General features: G+C 35.7%; 3 protein-coding genes across 3 annotated transcripts; 1 reads left to right on the top strand and 2 right to left on the bottom strand.

Annotated features, from left to right (window-relative positions):
• Positions 1-7,249: 7,249 nt before the first annotated feature.
• On the top strand, positions 7,250-9,713 carry LOC114307561 (putative Peroxidase 48). Its single transcript, XM_028252959.2, has 4 exons — positions 7,250-7,695; positions 8,180-8,368; positions 8,446-8,611; positions 8,941-9,713. The coding sequence occupies exons 1-4, from the start codon at positions 7,345-7,347 to the stop codon at positions 9,417-9,419; spliced, it is 1,185 nt and encodes a 394-aa protein (XP_028108760.2). The 5' UTR covers positions 7,250-7,344; the 3' UTR covers positions 9,420-9,713.
• Positions 9,714-10,179: 466 nt separating this feature from the next.
• LOC114308455 (uncharacterized) lies at positions 10,180-11,327 on the bottom strand. The gene has a single exon (XM_028254043.2). It carries the CDS (start codon positions 11,018-11,020, stop codon positions 10,397-10,399), a length of 624 nt encoding a protein of 207 aa, XP_028109844.2. The 5' UTR covers positions 11,021-11,327; the 3' UTR covers positions 10,180-10,396.
• Positions 11,328-14,362: 3,035 nt separating this feature from the next.
• LOC114308443 (RAD3-like DNA-binding helicase protein) lies at positions 14,363-19,665 on the bottom strand. Its single transcript, XM_028254035.2, has 9 exons — positions 19,485-19,665; positions 18,826-19,416; positions 18,657-18,745; positions 17,400-17,753; positions 16,899-17,201; positions 16,556-16,795; positions 16,242-16,463; positions 15,344-15,914; positions 14,363-14,989 (listed from the first exon to the last, which is right to left on the bottom strand). The coding sequence occupies exons 1-9, from the start codon at positions 19,648-19,650 to the stop codon at positions 14,775-14,777; spliced, it is 2,751 nt and encodes a 916-aa protein (XP_028109836.2). The 5' UTR covers positions 19,651-19,665; the 3' UTR covers positions 14,363-14,774.
• Positions 19,666-20,949: the final 1,284 nt, after the last annotated feature.

The following is a 20,949-nucleotide window of genomic DNA, read 5'->3' as shown; positions in this document are numbered from 1 at the left end:
TTCCACTCTTTTACTAGGTTCAAAGAGAATGAAAGCTTGGGGGCAATTAAGAGGGAATAAAAATAACTATAGGAATTATATGGGTCCTGACACTGCCACGTGGCGTAATTATTAATTATCATGTGTATGAAAGTTATCAAATTCTTATCAAACACTGCATTAGTGTTTTATGTTGTGCAAAACTCATCAGGATATGAAATCTTATCGATATAGAAGTCCTTCATAGCCGAAGATTGTTTGGGATACGACTTCTAGAACATTCAAATTACTTTCTAAGTAAGTCACTAGATATTATAAATAGGCAACACCCTCATGGGTTAAGGTACACAATTTCTCTCTATGAATTAGTCTATTAAATATTTTGATAATATTGGAGGACTGACTTGGGCGTCGGAGGGCCCCCGACTACGACTAGGGGTGTTTTGTCTTGCAGCTAGCGATTGCGTGGTGGTGCTGATCATCTTCCTCATTGGATTTCTTTATTAACAAGTACGTGATTTTTCTTTGCCCGTACACGTACCATTTGCGGTACATTTTGTGTTTTTATTCCTCCGTAGCTTTCATTTTCTTTTTTGTTAAGACACCTTAGCCTTTTCTTTTTCCTTTTGAAAAAAAAATAAAATTTATTAACATAATAAAAGTAAATAAATTTAATAAGCAGCGAAGTTTGATAAGTGGACTTACCCAATGAACACAGATGACATTAAGGTCCCGCTCATCGTGGATTACAATGCTAACATTTCATTCTCGAATAAATTGAACCTGTATATATATGGAAAGTCGTTGATAGGTAAAAGAATTTTTACCATTTCCCGGTATCATCCATGTAACGACCCGGACATGTATTTGATTAAATAATTATCTAATTGCATTGTTATATGCTAATTGATTATGTGTTTGATGTGAAATTGCATGTCTAATAATGTGAATTAGAAGGATTTGGATTTATATCTGTTGATTGTAAGAAAACCTATTGAAATTATAACTTTAAACTGAAAATTGAAGGTCTTAGAGGCGCCAGAAACCAAAACTAAGGACATATTTGTGATCAGCATAATTTTTAGGACTTAACGAGAAGTTTTGTAAAAATTCGATTCAGAATGAATTAATTGGATTTAATTAATATTATATATGTTTATATATATATACATATAAAAGTTTTATTTGGGACTTAGACTCAACAAAAGGAAAGAAATATCTTGCTAAAGCAAGAGAGTTCTAGAGAAATAAAGAAACAAGGAAGACGAATGAGAGCATAGGGAACCTTGGAAGACAGGCCTTGATCTTCATCAAATTTGCTCACTTAAGAGAGGAATTCTTCCCTTATTTCATGAATTTGAGACATTAAACTCATAATCCTTTAGAATTTGGGTTAAATTAAAGAAGAAATCATATATGATTAGGGATTTAAGAGTGTAACTTGATGATGTGAACTCATAAACCTTAAAAGGGATGAATTGTAGGAACTAGTTACATTTATCAACATATATGGCATGATTTCATGGAATTCTTGTTCATATACTTGATCTATTGCATGATTCTTGAAATGGAGAAGAAACTCCATGGATTTTGAGTTGGAACTCAAAATTTGCATAGTTTTTAACTTTACAATTTAAACTCAAGGTTTTTGGATCTTTCAATAGAAATTTAAGTTTTGTTTGAAGTTAGAAATTGTTCTTTCAACATGTTTTTATGAATTTTGGGCTTTGGAATACATGGATTTAGAGTTGGATTTTGAAACAGATGAGTGTCAACACTTGTATAGATTTTTGGACTGCATTTTTGCCCAGACCGCACGTGCGGCCTGAGGCCCCGCACGTGCGGCCCAACTTCTCCTATTCCGAATTATGTTCTGCAAAAAATTGCACGTGTGGTGACATTTCCGTAAGTGCGGCCAGGGCTCCCGCACGTGTGGTTTTTTGGGTGGTCCTGGATTTGTTTTCTTTTCGTTTTTCCAACTTCTAGGCCTCCATTTGCATGGTTTTCAAGTGTTTTTCATATGCATTTGCATTCCATGAACATAAAAGAAATCAAATGAAGTATAGGAATAACCAAACGAATGAATAACAAACAAAATGAATAAGGTTAAAAACTGACTAAATGATTGACACGTAATTTTGAGATGATGTGCTTGGTTATGTGTCTGTAGGTTGAACTTGAAGTATATCATCCAACCAAGCACTGCGAGTAACATTTCTATAAAGGTATGTTCATATGAATTGTATTTGAAATGCTATTGGATAAGTTATGTTTTGGAATAATATTTGCTTTCGTGAACGAATGTCCTATTTTCAAATCTACTATGGCATCCAAAAAATGGTCCCAAGTCATGAGGGATAGCATGTTAATGTGGGTCCATGACATATATATGATTATGAGATCTCGTTAGCCACTTGACAAAGTGGTGATATGTTTAATCGATATCCGGAACTGATTACTCTAGTCGGAAGATGATATGATATGTTCTATTAGATGTACCATTATTATGTTCAGATATGAGACTGATTTGTCATGATCTGTTTTATGTATATGACATGTATGGAATTCGTTTGCTAACCTATTTACTTTAATGTTATTCACTGAGCTTTAGCTCACTGTGTGTATATATATGTTTAGGTGAGCGTCATGAAGAGCAAGCCTAGAAGGAATTCTTTAACCAAGCCACCGTTTAAAGCCTTTGGAGTTTGTTTTGGTGCCTCCGAATTGAGGCTAGGTCAAGAAGACCGTTGTCAAGTTTTGATCATGATGTTGATATTTTGAGATATGTGTATATGTAGATAAATGTTTTTGTACAAGATGTGATGTATGTAATACAGGGTGGGTAAATTAACATTATGTGCATGTGTTATTTCATATAGAATCACAGCTCATTGGACTACTTGTTATATATATTTTTATATTAAGCTTCTGTTAGCCCGAATTATTTTGATTTGTACAGGAATGCCTTTGGTAATCTCGGATTACTAGTCGGTTACGACTGTAAACTATAGGGGCGGATTTAGGTCGTGACAATCCACCTGTAAAATATGATACAAAACATTTCATAATGGAGAAATTAGATATACTAAGTAAAAATTAGGCCTCAAATTGGATATTGATGTTGTCTATGATTTGAATTAATATGAACACCGAGATTGTTTAAGAGGTTGGCACACCATGGACATGTAATGCAAAAATCGCTCATTTTAAAGGAAAAAGAAAATAGTAGGAAGTGTTGGAACAATTCGTCTTGAATTCTTCAATTGGTGGTCTTCGAGTCTTCAAATCTTGGCCATGAACTTGTCTATGTAGAACAGAAATATGATACTTCAAGTCGCGTTACTTAGTCGTTTTCCTAAAGCCAATGTTTGCACCCACCAAAAGGTGTGCAAGAGGTTACAACAAATTCGCCTCCAGGATATAATGAAGCCTGATCTAAAGATCAAGTCTATTGGCATTTTTACTGACGACAGTAGATGAGAATACTCTTGACATAATCAAGAAAACCAAGACATTGAAAATCAAATCTGCAGAACTTGATTACCAATAAGAAAAGTAAAAATTGCTTAAGAAACTCTTGATCGAAAACTCAAAATCAAAAGGGAAAGAGAGAGAGAATTGCAGGAATGCTTTTAAATTTTTTGTGGATAGAATGAAATAGCTGATTTCGCAGCCTATTTATAGGCCTTGATGGATCTTATTGAATGGTCATGTCCCTTGATCGCATCCGATCAGATCTGATCATTGGATCAACAATCTATGGTGCAGATCATTCTCACACCGAATAGACGCCTTGACTAATCACACCTGATCAAGATCGGGTGCCATCTCGTCCATATGATTGCGCGCATCTCCAATCAACGGCTAAGATCAAATCGCTCTAGATCGGACATACAACCGTTCGATCGGTTGGTTGACTCAACGCCAACGGACGCCACGTCACAGCCATATGGAGTTGGCTGTATTCCACATCACCCATGCCACGTTGGATCCACGCCATCGCCCTCATGACGCCAATGCGTCCGTTCTAAATGCAAAGTGCGTTATCAAACGCCACACAGCCCACGCCACACGCGCGCGTGTGCGGAAGGTGCAAAGCACCATCCTTGCGATGTGAGTGCATGTACACTAGCATTCATCCCATAATACCATATTCAAAGGAATATTTTCCCCTCTTTCCGATGTAGGATAAAGCCCCAAGCTTATTTCATGTTTTCCAAAGAAAAACATGGAAGGTTTTGAAAACACTCAAAAATAAACTATAAATTTGAAAACCCATTTTGAATATTCCCCAACAGGAAATACCTTCTAATTCGAAAACAAAAAAGAAAAATTAAAGGAAGTGAAAAAATCATAATTGTCACTAAATGTTTATGATTACTGGATTCTTTGAGTTAGCAAGTAGAACATTTTGTTGCCCCAAAATAGAACACCAAATAGTTTGAATGTCAAAACTTACAATTTAATGTAGTTAGCAAACACATGAAACCAAACACAGCCTAAAACCCATTTCATTAAGCCCTGAAAACCATTTCATAGAAACCTATTTCAAAACCAAAATATAGAGCCACAGACATACAGATGTAGAAATACATAAATACCGAAATACAGAGATTCAAAAACCTATTTCAAAATTAAAATCGAAATCATACAAACCCATTTCAAAATCAAAACAGAAATCATAGAAACCCATTTCAAAATCAAAATTAAAGCCGAAACCATGTCGTTGTAGGGATGCAAGAAACCATTTAAATACCGAAATACAGAGATTTGAAGTCCATATCAAAATCAAAATCGCAATCATAGAAACCCTTTTGAAAATCAAAATCATAATTGAAACCATGTGTCATAAAGATGCCCAAATGAAGCGAGCATTCATAGAAACCATTTTAATCATAGAGAGGGACTATATTCAATCATAGAGAAGGGGCGTCGTAAAACCGAAACCATAGACACCCATTTCATAATCAAAATCAAAACCGAAACCATGTCAGTGTAGAGATGCTGAAATAGGTAAGCTTTGATAGAAATCATTTCAATCATAAAGAGAGAAGTGGCATTACCTGCGATGGTGGTCCGTTAAAGAGAGAGCAAGAGAGAAACAGGAAGAGATGATACAACAGAGACGCTGAAATAGATTTCAAATGGGATGAGCAGCAACTGCGGTTCACAGATCTAATCATTCATTGTTAAACTGAATCATCTGTGTCGTCCAAATGAATTGTAACTTGTAAGAGATAGACAAACGTCCTATCAAAGCTATCTAAGCTATTAGATTGAAAAAATCATCACCATCCAAAATAACATAGACAAATGTCCCTTCAAAATTAAAAACGGAGCTTTAAGTAATCCAACTCCACAAAAAATGATAATAAGGTGTAGGTGTTTCACAAAAGAAACCAAAACTCAATTATATAAGCGTTAAACTCAACATTTTCGAATAGACAACAATATAAAGAAGTTGAATCCACTGTCATAATCACATTGTTGAAACAAAAGCTCCATACATGTCATGATCAATTCAAAAAAGGCAACACCCAACTCACAACAAAAATAAATAGAAGGATATGATTCTAAGGTTTAAATTTTGACATCAAACAAATAAATAGAGAAAAAGGTATTTTAGAAGAAGATAAAAACTGTATGATCATTGAATACCCACTTCATTAAATGATGCTAAGACATTCATTCTATTTAAATACTCACTGAATACCCACTGCTCTGACATCCACCAAAACCACTCACAATAAAGCTACTGAGACTCCCACAATACACTTTAGACAAAAAAGATAAAGAAAACCAATAAAAGAAGGCCAAACTTATGGAAAAAAGTGACCAAACTTATAGAAAAAAGTGACCAGATGGTTGAAACAAATTATAAAAAATAAAAATAAAAAGTTTTAGCAGTACTACTTTTATCATGAACTACATTTTTGGCCACTGCTCCAAAGTTCCTTCCACTCCCAATTTTTCCACTACTTACTAGTCCTATTTTGCTTCATTGCTCATCTTCTCTTTTATGCAAATGGAAAGGGGGAATTTTTGTTTTAATAAAAAATCAAGTGGCTAAAATAAAAATAAAATGAAGATAAAAATACAGTAGTGAATAAATAAAACAGGGGTTTCGAATAAAATTAAATAGTTTGTTAACATTAAACATTAACAAATTGAGATCACTTTGAAGATTGACAAAGATTATAAAAAAATTAAAAAAGAATAAATTAAAATACATATTTGTGATCTCCTCCCCTCTTAGCCTCCACTATGGGATCTCTTTATACAGAACACCCATGGTACATTATTCTCTGCCTCATGGCTTTTTCTTCTGACCTGTTTTTTTGTCTTCCAGAAACGGTGAAAGCCCTAAAACAGATTCTACGGGAGGAGATGGTTGCCATGATGAAGGGAGTCTTGAGAACGAGAGGCTGAGAAGATGGCTGAGAGGAAGAGAGAGTAAAGATGAGACGAAAAGAGGCATTGAGGGGCCGATGTAGATACAGTTTCAAAATTTGAAACTCTTTCTATCTCTATGGCATCTTAGAATACAAATCCTCTTAGCCTTTGATTCAATTTATATTTTTAGCCCTTGAATTGGATCAATCTAATAGTTTACATTTTGACACATAGGACAAAAGTCCCATCAGATTCAAAACCTTTCCCTTCCTTAGTATATAGATTGGTCAATATCAAATAATATTAATAAACACCTTTCTATACACATCAACTCGTTAATAATATGTATGGGTCAATTTTTAAAACACTAAGGGTGTGTTCGGTTTAGTTTTGGGAGATAAATTTTTTAAAAAAAAATTGGAGAAAGAGTTTAGAAAAATTTTTTAATTTGTTTGGTTGTATATTTTGGAAATAGTTTTGGAGTATGGGAGTTTGGGATAATTTGATATTTTGTTGTAGTTAAGTAGATGTATGTGAGAGAAAAAGTGATTGAAAAAGAGAGAGGAGAGAAAAAAAAAGTGATTGATTGATATATAGGAGAGAGAGTGATTTTGGAAAAAAAATTTCCAAAATCACTAAATCAAACAAAATTTTAAAAAAAAAATTCCAAAATTTATTTCTCAAAAACAAACCAAATAAGGCCTAATTTTTAAAAAAAAATTATTTATAAACATTAACATGACTTGACAAAAGACTAGAGGTTGTTTAAATTTGTAACAAGCTAATACTAAAACAGCATATTCTCAAATCATGTGATGATGATCAATTACCAAATCCAACGGTTATGTTATGATCACATATTTTCCCGCTCAATTCGTTTATATTCCCAACTAACTCTCTACCGGAAGAGAGCAAATATCAGAAAACAGAGTAGAGAGAGAGAGAAACAGAGAGAGGTTTCTAGTGTTGCACATGGATTTGATGAGGAAACTGAGCTTTCTAGTGTTCCTATTGTGTCTATTGATCTCTCTGAAGAAAGAAAATGCCGAAACCAAGAAGGGTTTTCGAACCATCACTCACTCTCCATCCGATTCCCCTTCAATTCTCGTAGCTCCATCAATGTCTCGTTCCATCTTCTTCTCCAAAATTGCCAAGAAGCCCGAAGACATTGGCAATCCCAGGCCACTCGAATATGATTTCTACAGCAAATCTTGCCCCCAAGCCGAGAAAATCATCCGATCAAAGGTTCGCAGTCTCTACGAGGTCCGCTCTGATGTCGCTCCTGCACTATTGCGGCTCGTCTTCCATGATTGTTTCATTGAGGTGAAATTTCTTGTTCTTAATTCTTGATATTGATCTGGGTTTGTTGTTATGCTGGGTTTTGTGGCTTCTATCCGATTCTGATAATTGTTCTTACAAACTCTCCGACTTTTTTTTTTTTTTTTTGATGCAGTACTTTTTGTTTTAAATTTCTCTGCAACTTTGTGAAATACATTCTTAGACTTGGGTTCATGATGTTTGTGTCTGATTGTGATTTGGGTTGTTCTTCATTCTTGATATTGATCTGGGTTTGTTGGTATGCTCACCATCTGTTTAGGGTTTTGCGGCTTCTATCCTATTTTTATAATTATTCTTGCAAACTCTCTGGCTTTGAGTTTGTTTTCTTGCACTACTTTTGTTTTTTGTTTTTTTTATTTTCTTTAATTTCTCTGCAACTTTGTGAAATACGTTCTTGGTCCACATTGGGTTCATGATGTTTATGTCTGATTGTGATTTGGGTTATTTTCTAATCAATATGTTGTTACAGGGGTGTGACGCCTCGGTTTTACTGGATGCCGTTGATGGAATTGACAGTGAGAAAGAGTCTCCTCCCAATGAAACCTTGAAGGGCTTTGATCTAATCGATATGATCAAGTCACAGCTCGAAGAAGCTTGCCCAGGAGTAGTTTCTTGTGCTGATATTCTTGTTTTGGGTGCTAGAGAAAGTGTTGTTCTGGTAAATCTCGCTCTCTCTCTCTCTCTCTCTCTCTCTTTGGTTTGTTATCCTATTTAGGTCTAAATCTTGAATTTCAGGCTGGTGGCCCATTCTACCCTCTGCAAACTGGTAGGAGAGACAGCACTCTTTCTTTCTCAGAAGTTGCAACATATGAGCTTCCTAATCCCCAGAACGATCTCCCACAAATCATCGCATCCTTTGCGTCAAGGGGATTCAATGAAAGAGAAACAGTCAGTCTCTTGGGTATTAAAATTTTCCCTTTCTCACTTTCTTTCTTTTCTTCATAGTTTTCTCAAGGAAAAGAAATCTCTAGTTTTCAGTTTTCAATGCATGTCTTTAGTTTTTGCATGATTGTTGTTATTTGTCAATTGGTTTGAGCCCTCAACTTTTTTCTCTATTGTTATTGCAATTCAAATTGGGTTATTTATGATGGATTTCTCTGTTTGGTTTCTCAGAAAACTCAGAAAAAAAGTAAAGAAATTGAAAATTTTCATTTTCTAGATGATCATGATGAAAGGGTGAAGAAAGATAGTTACACCTAACTAGGTTCTTCTGTTCCATTTTCTGAGCAGGTGCACACAGCATTGGAACAATTCACTGCAGATTCATCCTCAACCGGCTTTACAACTTTGGTGGCACCGATGAGCCAGACCCAACTCTAGACCCCCAATTCCTCGATCTCCTAAGATCAAAATGCAATGACAGCCACACATCATTATCACCTTCACCATTGTTATCGCCATCTTCTGATGATGGCTCAGCGTCACGATCTTCCTCATCACAGGAGCCAGGAGTGGAGATGGACTATCAAGGACGGGGATCAGGTTTTGGCTCACTATATTACCGTGGTCTGCTGGAATCTAAAGGAATCCTCTATGTCGATCAGCAGCTAACAGCAGAGGAAAAAACTGAAGCTTGGGTTAGAGCATACGCTTCAGATGATTCCTTGTTTGGACGGGACTTTGCTCGGGCAATGATGAAGCTTTCCAATCTTGGACTGCTGACTGGGCCAATGGGTCAGGTTCGGATCAGTTGTTCGAAGGTGGCCTGAGAAAGGTATGAGCTATGCCACTTGTTCAGCCAGTCCTAAGATGGTTTGAGTTGTTTGCTAGATGACATTGTTCATTCACTCTTACTATTTCAGTCTATGAAATATAGTTTGGAATGTTTTGGAAACTCAAATTTGGGATTTGTTGAACTTTTGTAGTTTGTACATACTATAGCAATCATATGCTGGTGTAATTGTTCATTACAGGTTAGAAATGGTAGAAGTTTCTCATAAGCTGTAAATTGGTTCATCCAAATTAGTATTAAAAAATAAAATAAAATTCTCTTGTAAGAAAAAGATGTGTTTGGATGTGGGGTTTTTCATGATGTGTTTGGATGTGGGATTTTTCATTGGATTATGAGGTTCTTCTTGTTGATTTATGCACAAAAATACATTTAAGCTCTGTTGTTTTGGCAGAAAATATTTTTCACATTTTCTGGTGATTGGTACAACTTTTCCATCATCAACAGAAACAAGTTTATTAGGGTAGAAAACATATTCACTTTTGAAGATAGAAAACGTTTTCATGTCTAAAAGTCTAACCAATGCCACCACATGACCTCCACCAACCCCACCTCCGCCACCCCACCACTACCACCAACACCACTAATAATACAATCACTAGCACATTAGTTTCAAGGTTGCAACCAAACATAGGAAAACATTTTCTACAGAAAATGTTAGAAAGCGTAAGATTAAAAACACTAACGAAAAATGCAGACAAAGTAACACGAGTTCAAGAAATCTAAAATAACCCACAAGGAAAAGAGACAGATGAAGTCCATATCTCACATAGTTAAATTATTGGTAGGAATACACCATAGCAATTAACAAGTGCAGAGAGGGGATTACGGAATTGAAAAACAGAACCACAGTACATGTACACAAACAGACAACACACAGAGGATAAGAAAAAAGAAATCAAGAGGGACATAGAGATTTATATGTATGCACATGGAAGAAACCATTGGCAGCAGTGTCTAGAGCTTCAAAGGGCCGAGTCTCCGTGATGAATTGGTACTGGTGACAGAGGGCTTTGGAATGAGGAACTCTGAGTACATATCCATGAAAAAGTTGTCAACAATGTCAAGGTAAACTGGGCACGTAAGGCGCGAGTAGTTGTGGAGCACCTCTTCTATGTCCAACACATGGTCCACATCATTCATATCCATCATCTCTAACTCTCTCATCTTCTCTGCCAACATATAACCCCCTCCTCCTCCATTGCCAATTTGTGAACATGCCTCTCCTCTACCTTGACTGATGCTTCCTCTCTTCTTCTCTTCCTTTTCCCTCACTTTGCATTCGCTCTTCAGAGCATTCCGGTCTTCAAATTTCGTGAAGCTTACACTAGTAGTATCTGCCTCATTCATCAGCTCTTTGCTCTTCATCACCTTATCATTACCAGATTGCCACTGCTCGGAGAAGTCCCTGTTGAACTGATCTAATTGCTGCAAGTTTGGATTGCCATTGCCGCTATATAAGGGGTTGAGAGGACGGGTTTTGGGTAGCTTTTTGTATCCCCCAAAGAGAAATGACTTGAGGTTTTGGAGGGTTTTGTGAAAGAACGTCTTGGTCTTGTAAAAAGTGTTTCTTAGCAGCATTTTGTGGATTCCAGTCGTGTTTGTTTACAAGGAATATTGTGTGTCTCTGTCTTTTAAGTTTGCAGCAGCAACAGATAACTGCTTCAGCTTGTTTGGCTTCTTACTCTCCAGAGATGTTGCTTCCAATATACAGCTAAGAGAGCTTCCAATATACAGTTTCTCCCACTTTCCTTCAGATTGAAGGCCATGGATTTTGGGGGGACATTAATGTCTTCTGCTTTGGCTTCCACTCCCATTTTTCCTTTGGATTGAAGGCAATGGATTTTAGAGGGACATTAATGTCTCCTGCTTTGGCTTCTACTTCCATTTTTCTATTTTGCTCTCTCTCTCTCTCTCTCTCTATTAAATAATGCCTAGAAGGCTAGGGCTATAAAAAAAAATCAATAGAACCGAACCAACCGCCCGCTCAAAATCGAACAACAGAAACATTCTATATTAGTACTTTTATATTTAAACTCTTTTAGGATTAAGTAACCACTACTACACCTTTTGTAAAACAAAAATGTTTAGGACCCCCTTTCTCCCCATCCCCTTTGACCCCCTCTCTTTTTTGATTAGCTACTTTTTCTTTTGCTTTTTCTTTTTTTTCCTTCTCCTTCAATCACCACCCGCCACGTGTGTGTGGAGGTGGTGGGGGTGGTGATTGGAGGGGTTTCTATCAATGCTCTTTGTAAAAAAGGTTAGGGATGGTATGAGGTATTTATAGAGCAGTTTTTACCCTTTCTCTTCATTTTTTTTTTTTCAATGTACGATTCTATATGTTTTAGCAAAAAGTTCTCGGGAATCCGTCCTTTACACTAAACTAAAAAACAATCACTGAACGATAACACATGATCAGTTTTGGTTTCTCAATCAACAAAACAAAGGGTTTAGATCTGTGTGAATTTTTTCTCAACACCGACCCAACTGAACTGTCCTTCATCCCTACTAGAGTCACTCTCGTTAGCATTTTATCTTAGTTTAAAAAAAATTAGAAATCCAATGATTAAGGATGTTTCATTTTGACTGTCTGTTGTTGAAAGGGTATTGGCATTGATTAAGAGAAAAAGCTAAAGTAATGTTGGTTAGTGAAAGTTTATTGTGGCAATCTTTGCTTTCAACCACTACTTGATTATGATTAGCCATTTTTGACCCTACTCAATTTATGATTAAAGAGTCCACAGTCTCTTTAAATACAATCTATGTTACATGAAATTCTTCAAAATAAATTAAATATTCTTGTCTGACAGTCAACACTCTGTGAAACATATGTCTAATACTTTTCATCAGACACTTATATATTTGCTTTTTGACATTATCTGTTTATGCATAACACCATTTTATTTCAATTAATTTTTTATCAAGTCTACATATCCTTTAATTTGAGATTTGACCTCTAAAAGTGCACCTACTCCGGACACTTGTATCCGAGTCCATAAAAAATAGATTGCAATTTAGACACTTGATATGATACTATTATTATAATTTCATCAAATTATGTATACTAGCATGCCTCATATTTTAAAACTCAAAAAAGGCTTTCACAAAACAAAATGTAATTTGGGACCTTAATTAATCATATGGACTTTTGGGGGGTGCAATCCAGTAGGGTGAGACTTATCTTCCACATTGTAGGAACTGTAAGTTTGTTTGTTTGTCAATGCATTTATATGGACAAGCTGTGCGGTCCCCTAATTTCAAGAGATTGGTACTGGGTACCAAAATTGGTTGGAAAATAGGGATAATTGATTGAGAAAAATCAAGGATAAGGAGGATATGATTTCTGAACATTGAAGTTACTTTCCTTGCAGTTACTATGTTGAAATCATGCCACCAACTCTACTCTCTTGGGACTTGTTTGTTACAGTTTCTAACCAAAAAAAAAAAAAAAGCAGAAGTCCAGAGCATCTCTCCTCCCGCTTCTCAATAATTAGTTTATTTAAGTTATTTTTGACACAAATTGCACCAATGAACCCGACTATACTAAATACTCTGACACAAATTTTCAAAATAAAAAATTATAAGCAACTCGATAAATTGCACTAATAAACTCCTCTGGCCATGTTTGTTTGGGCGGACTGGATTAGTATTTCCATGACTAATAATAGTCCTAGGACTACCAATCCGTTGGATTATGTATTCTATCTTAACTAATAGTCAAGTTTAAAATAATTAATCCGTACTTCAATTGTTTAACCAAACATCGGATTAATAATTTTAGGCCATGTTTGTTTGGGTGGACATGAGCTTGGGATTGGACTAATAGTCCAATAAAATTATTAATCCGATGTTTGGTTAAACAATTGAAGTAGGGACTAATTATTTTAAACTTGACTATTAGTTAAGATAGGATACATAATCCAACGAATTCGTAATCCTAGGACTATTAATCATGGGAATGCTAATCCAGTCCGCCAAAACAAACATGGCCTTATTGGATTATTAGTCCAATTCCAAGCTCATATCCACCCAAACAAGCATGGCCTCTGTGTACTGTAAGAGAACTGATATGCCAAATTGCAAAACATGACATTATATTAAACAAAAGGTTATACCAAAACTGGTCTACCTTATTTGTAACTTACTAGACAAGTCCAAAGGTGACTTTGACACTTAGTTTAAAGTTGCAGGAGTTTTGATGTAATTGAACAATGTTTTAAAAATCAAACTAGACTAGGTTGGATTGTTGATCGGTTCTCTCTACAGTCTGAATAATCTATTGAACTGATTCACTTTATAAAACCAACCTATTTTGTTAAAACCTTTTCAAACTAGACCCAATTTAATCTTCCGGTTCGATCAGTCATTGAAAATACTATTAGAAAGTTGGCAACTAGAATTGAAAACCAAACTTGTTTTTTGCGCCTTAAAAATAAATACAATTTCTTTCCATAAAAACCGTGCATATAAGATTTTAAAACATTTAAACTAAAATAAACACTCATAAGAAATGCATAAATATTAATTTATTTACTTTTTAAATAATTATGACGTCACAATCAGATTCTGATTGACCCAAAGATTAGAAAGATTAGATCAGTGACATTGGTCTGTTTTTGATTTGCTCAACTGTCTGGATTTCAAAACATTCTATTTGAGACCTTGCAATCCAGATGCGGTCCATGCTTCATTTGGGAGGTCGTTAAACGGTTGTTCAGAAAGCATGCACCTACACTTACCCGTAAAACAAGGGCTTCAAAGGCATGAGAACCATTCGGTGCTGGCTCTTGGACAGTGGCTACAGGTGAAGCAGCTACTTTGCTTCTACTGTCTTTAATGATAATGACAAACCTTGTGTGTGTGTGTGTGTGTGTGTGTGTGAGAGAGAGAGAAAGAGAGAGAGTAAATCTTATACAAGCAGAGTAGTTCAAATTTAGATCTGTTGCATTAATCGCAATGTGTTAATATAGAAGAAAACAGTTTTTTCTTCATAACTATACTGTTTAACATGAAGAATATATCATAGTTGCTTCTAATTACAATTTATGAGGTACAAATAGCTTAAATAAGCTTTAAAAATAAAATGATTATTGAAAAGTAGAAGAATATGTGGATTTAGCTTGAACTTTCTAATTATCAACTTTCAACTTGCAAGAAGATGCACGAAACAGGTCCAATATTTCATCTGCACTTCTGCTATCTTCTTAGAACTACTGCAAGCCTCCATCAAAGAATGTCGAGTATGTAGCCAACAAATAACAGTGAGGTCCGTTGATTTGTGTGTTAGTAAAATGTATTCTCTGTTGAACTTAAGTAACTTCTCTGGTAAGACTTTCTACTGAACCCCTCTCTTTTTGTTGAATTTGAAGAACTGGTGCAGAAGCCTATGGACTTCTCCATAGTTGTTGGTCTTAGAAACAAGACGACCTTTAATCCACTGGGGAAGCTTGTTGCTCGGGTGGGAGAAATTCCTTTTCGAGGAATCAGCAGCATATCGTGCATCAACCAACAAGATTGCTGCGTAATCATTTATATGTCGAACTGCTCTACCTAGAATAGACCAGTCAAGAAGAAGAAAAACAGGCAAAGATATTTCAGGGAAAAAATAAAAAATAGCACAACCCTCTTTACATATTGTAATTGCACACATTGGTAGGTCAACACAACTGGTATTTAACCTAGATCATCCTACAAATCCACTCAAAACAACACATCAAATTCACGTCTTATTTTTGAAAAGTTTTTGCTACTATTTTTTGTCATTGTAAAAACATGGGACTATTTTTCTGGATCAGAGGCAATAGTAAAGAAAAAATACGATCTATCGAACTTTTTCTCTCTTTGAGTGGGAAATTTACCCAAGCTATGTAGTGTTGCAAATAATCAATGGGAGTTAGCACGTACCAATTGATTGATTTACAGCTTTCATGCAAAGATTTTCATAATACTCTTTTCCTCTGCGCTTGCAACTTCTCAGGATGCCAAACCCAGCTTTAGCATCTCCATTGTAACAACATTCATAAAATTCAGGGGTATTATTACTTGGATTTGTGTCGCCAAGAGCCTCAATATGTTTCACCCTCTCGATCAACTCAATGTCAGATGGGCTAGGGTATGGAAGTCCAACCATAACTATGCATCGACCCATCCCATCACTGAAGTTGATACCTTCCGAAATCTTCCCACCCACCACTGCTAATAGAACTGCACCGTTGTGAGGTGCTGGATCTGCTTTTAGATCCTCACCAGACAATGCATCAATTGCATTTTTGTATTCCTTTAGGACAACTTCCACATTTGTGTTTCTTCTCGGCTCTCTGAATACATGCTTTTTCTTGGTAATCCTTGCAAGGATGCCTGAAGCCTTCCATGCATCATAGACTTGTCCTTCATAATCAAACGAAGAGAAGAACACAACAATTCCTTCAGGAACCAGAGTCACCAAATTGCAAAGTAGAAGACCTAGCTCCTCTATCTGTAATTTCAAGCACATGGACATACTTTGTCAGCCATCTATTCAAGGGAGAAAATCTAGAAGAAAACCAAAGCACGCATAACTTTTCTGAATTATAAGATTAACAACAGAAAATTGAATTTCAATTGGTTGAAATTATGCCTTCAAAGATTCAAGTAAAAATATCCAAGTAGAGCAATTGATGATACGGCAACAAGAAATCCTTAGAAAACTCTATAATACACAATGAGCCCACTGAAAGAATGAATAGTTATCAGTGAGAAATTTTTACCACTGTGAGAAAAAAGTGCCTGCAAATTTTATGAAAGAAGGATTCAATGTATTCACCATGATTGGCGAACTTCTGGAGCTGTAGCTAAAATCAAAGGATTGACGAGAGGGCCCACAAGAAACAACAATTGGCAAAATGCTCTCAGGAGGGACTATATGACTGCATGAAAAGAAATGCAACTGATCTGGTTTTAACCACGGAAAGAGTCGCTCCCTTGTTTCCTCTATAGGTTGTAGAGTTCCCCCAGCCAAAATGATAGCATGTGCTTGATCCACAATCTATCAAATGAATAAATGTTATTACATTATCAGAGTAGAAAAACCTCGTCTACTGATCATAATAACATTAAAATCAGAAATTTTTAGCAAACCTCAGAAAAGATCTTTTCCCCTGTGAGCATCACATATTTAAGGTATCCTCCCTCCTGCCCAGAGCATGCTGGTCTTGTCGAAATAATTATTTTACCATCACCATGGTTATTTGTCAAAGAAAACAACATATCAACTAACGCTTGAAAATCAGTTAAACTGCTTCCCTCATTGCTTTCATCTCCATCTGTGAGTTTTGAGCTATTACACAAGTTAGCCGCTTTATCTCCATAGCCACTGACCTGAGACATCAAATATAACGTGAAACTAAACCCAGAGAATTCAGAAGAAAGAAAATGTTGAATGGCATTCAATGTCACATAAAGAGTAAGAAAAAGCATTCACCTTGTGAATGATATTGCTTTCCTTGATATACCGTACCAATTTAACCAAATTTATGTTGTCAATATTGAGAGAAAATAAGAATTCATTAATGGCCATGGAACAATCATTGGCACTTTTTGCTCCAGAAAATCCATCAGCATCAGGGCAAGAATCAGTGTAACTCGTACTATTCTCAGGATGTAAAATTTGGAGAAAAGCCCGAGTGAGAACCATAAGAGTTTGAATATATCTTCGATTGCCAGGTCCTAATAAATTGTGGAATCGTTCGAAATACCTTCCTAGTTGAGAATGTACACGCTCCAACTGTAGCGAAGAAAGATCAAGAGTCATACACTTTTGATGATTTTACTTTTACCAAAATTCCCCAATAATCATTATTAAGAATTTAAGCTTGCTACTGAAAATTATCAGACACTATAGTCATTTAAGTCAAGAATGAAAAAAAATAAAAAATAAGTAAATAAAGAAGCCATCATGAAAAAAAGGGTAATATTTTTATACCTGTGACCAAGTAATTTTTGAGTTGTACATGCTGACAAGAGAGTCAGCTAGATTGTGAGCCTCATCTATTATAACGATATTATTCTTTAGATTCAAACCAAGTGATTCACGTGATGATTTTGAAAGAAGAGACTGATAGGGAAGAACAACAAGATCAGCTGCAGGGACCACGCTTCGGGAACCATAATAAGGACAAGTTCCAATCCTGCTTCCAAGGAGAACAAGGTCTTCAATATCCAATGCCCCCTGTTGATAGATCTCACTCCTAAACTGTGTTTGTAGCTTGTATTTCCGAAGCATTGGACATCCAGAAGAAACCTTAGTCCGGCGTATTCTTCCTCCACCACCTAAATTCTACACATCAACACCATCGCTTTAGTTCCCCATAAACACAAAATAGTAGTACTGAACTGGAAAGCAACAAAAATGCATTGAAAGGCCTTCAATGGCTACTCTACGAAACACATTTCTGGTTCAACTGGAATGGATACTTGAATTTAAGCAAATGGTTGTTCTTAATATCTGAATTCTTATAGAAATTCAACAGACAAAATTGATCTTTCATCATTCAACTCTACCCTACCAATTCAGTTTGAAAGTTTATAGCATTTAACTTAAAAGGAGAATTTCTCAATATGAATGAAAACATTACAACACTACTATTAACTATTATTACCATCCCTATTGGTATTTGGATTGACCAATAGGGATGGTAATAATATAAATTCGCTTTGGTATCTGAATTGACCAATAGGGATGGTAATAATATAAATTCTCCTTTACCATCCCTATTGGTATCTGAATTAACACTATTATTACCATCCCTATTGGTCAATTTAGATATCAAAGAGAATCACAATATACTATTAACTAGATCATCTATTATGAATAAACAGAATAAAAAAATCACCAAAGAGATGGAGGTATTGCTTAGCATTTAGCAACCAATATGAAGAATATATATGGGTCAAAGGTTAGCAGTATTAACCAAATTGATGAATTATGTGAAAGTTAATAAGCAAGCAATAGGATTGATCTCTTGTTCTAATTGTTGCAACCTCAGCAATCATTGTACTTTTAATTGTGATTTTGGAGTGATATTGTCTATCAAGTTAACACAATAATTTGCATCTCCAAAACCATGAAATCATTAAGGTATTAATGATGAAAGGAAAGCAAATGCAGGCCAAATTAGCCCGAAATCATGCTTCACAAGATGAATACAAGGTTCGGGAAAGCAGCCATCATCATACCTACCTTCATTTTGGAAACATCATCTTTGATATTCTTTTGAAGCTCCAAGCACCGCTCACTAATCCGAGTGGAGTTCCCAAGCTTCAAAACCTCTGGAACAAAATTTCAAAACTGAATTCTACATAAAACAAACTCTTATACTTATAATTATTCAATACAATGATCTGTGTACCTTCATTGATGCATAAATTCTTCCTAGAACCCAAGCACACAACCTTCAACTGACTAGCTAACACAGTCTTTCGCAACTCCTTTACGAACTGCGAAAGCTGGGAATGCGTCCGACTGCAAAAATAAATCTTTAACCGTGCCTCATCTTCGTCATCAAAACCATCATCTTCCTCACCTTCATCCTCACTCGATGAACTAATCGAAACTCCACTAGCTTTCCTCTTACATTGCCCGCTTCCAACACCACCTTCCTCTTCACTCTCGTAATCTTCTACTAAAAACTCGTCCTCTCCATCAATTTTCTCCTTTACCTTACAAACATCCTCATCTTCTCCAAAAATTTCCCCATCTCTTCGCTTATCTAGTTTCATAGACATAATTCCTTGTTTCTTCTTCTTTTTATTTGTCGTCTTCTCTTGATCTACTTGATTGTCTTTGTTCGCAATGAAGTTTCTCATCCAATCAGGTTCATCGTCTGAACCAGATGTTCGATTCTGATTGGAATGGGCATTGGATTCAGGATTTTGATTCTGCTTTCGATCGATGAGCCATTGCAGAGCGCTGCATATGATACTGAGTGTCTTCCCAGTCCCTGTAGCGAAAATTGTGTATAAAAAATCAAATTCAATCGAGAGAGAGAGAGAGGGGGGGGGACTATACCAGTGGGGCTTTCGAGCATGGATATGCCTCCTCTGTCGAGAGATTGATAGAGAGAGTTCATGAAATCGATCTGAATCGAGTAGGGTCTGAATGGGAAAGCTGGGAATTTGAGCTCGCTTTGCTCTTCCATTTTTTGATTTGTATCTTCCAATTGTGATTCTTCCATATATATGTTCTCCTCGCTCGCATTTTCAATTTTCCCGCGCTTTTTCCATAGATTCGATCCGAATAATGAAGGGCCGGGTTGGAGCCCTAAGATTCACGGGTCACCACTCTCATTTGGGGCTGGGCTCTGTATCTTGGTCCACTCTAAAATATTTTTTTTCATCAAGTTTAATCACAAATACTAGTTTTACCACGAAAATAAAAAAAATTGTTTAGATTTTTAATTGATAAAATTAAAAATTTAAGATTTATTTTGTTACGAGAGTCGAATTCTTTTCCCTTTTTTTTTTTGTAATTTTCCTTAAAAAAATTGATATGAAATGAAAATGTCATTCTTTTGATGTGTAGTTGATTTCAGTTTTTTGATAGGAAAGGATCAGAATTTTGCTTTGAATTTCCATTCTTCTTAGGCTTTAATGAGATATATTGTGATTTCTAAAGGATTTAAAAGAATTAAAAATCATATCGTTTCATTCACTGTGAATCCCCAAAGTAAGATTCTAATATATAAATCATATGACTTCATTTGGGGGATAAAACTGAGATTCACCCAATTTAGGAGGTTTGAAGTTGTTATTGTTGCGTTTTTATTAGCAGTATTAGTTAATCATGGTTGTTCTTGTTGGGTATACGTCCTTATTGGAGTGTGGGACCTAATTGGTTTGTTAAAAAATTTTAATTTGGGTTGATTTAGGTATAATATATTTTTATATATTCTATTTGAGAAGACCCAATCCAATTTAGAAACAATTAGGGTTTGATTACAAAACCCTAGATTCACAATATAATTTTCTTGTTGGTGTATTATTTTTCCCCAAAAGAAAAGTGCGGCTGCTATAACGTTTTTGGGGTTCGTGCCAATTATTTCATCTTTGGTGATTTTTTGGTTCTAAGTCACGGTGCTTGAATTCAAGTCAATGGATTGGTTTCGGCAGCCATTGTGCGTTTGATTTGGTTCGTTATTTTGGGTCTTCATCAACTTTGGTTCTGAAGATTTTGGTTCATCTATTTGGTGAGGTCTTTCCTCTTACTTATTTGTGATTATTTAGAATTCACCTAAGGGTGGTTTTGTGAGACCATTAGTGTCTCGTTTGTAATCGTTTGGAACTTATTTGGTTGATAGTGGAATCGGATTTCGATCCCGTGGACGTACCTCACATTGAGGGAACCACGTAAAAATTCTTGTGTTGCTTTTAATTTAATTTTTTCGCATTAGTTTTTATTCCCATTGATTGATTTACTTGTAGAGAATCACATATTTTCCCCAACAACTGGTATCAGAGCTTACGGTTTATTTGGG

Source organism: Camellia sinensis, chromosome 15 (genome assembly GCF_055761805.1).
Source record: "Camellia sinensis isolate YWXY chromosome 15, ASM5576180v1, whole genome shotgun sequence".
Classification (NCBI taxonomy): domain Eukaryota; kingdom Viridiplantae; phylum Streptophyta; class Magnoliopsida; order Ericales; family Theaceae; genus Camellia; species Camellia sinensis.
This window is presented reverse-complemented; position numbering and strand designations above follow the sequence as displayed.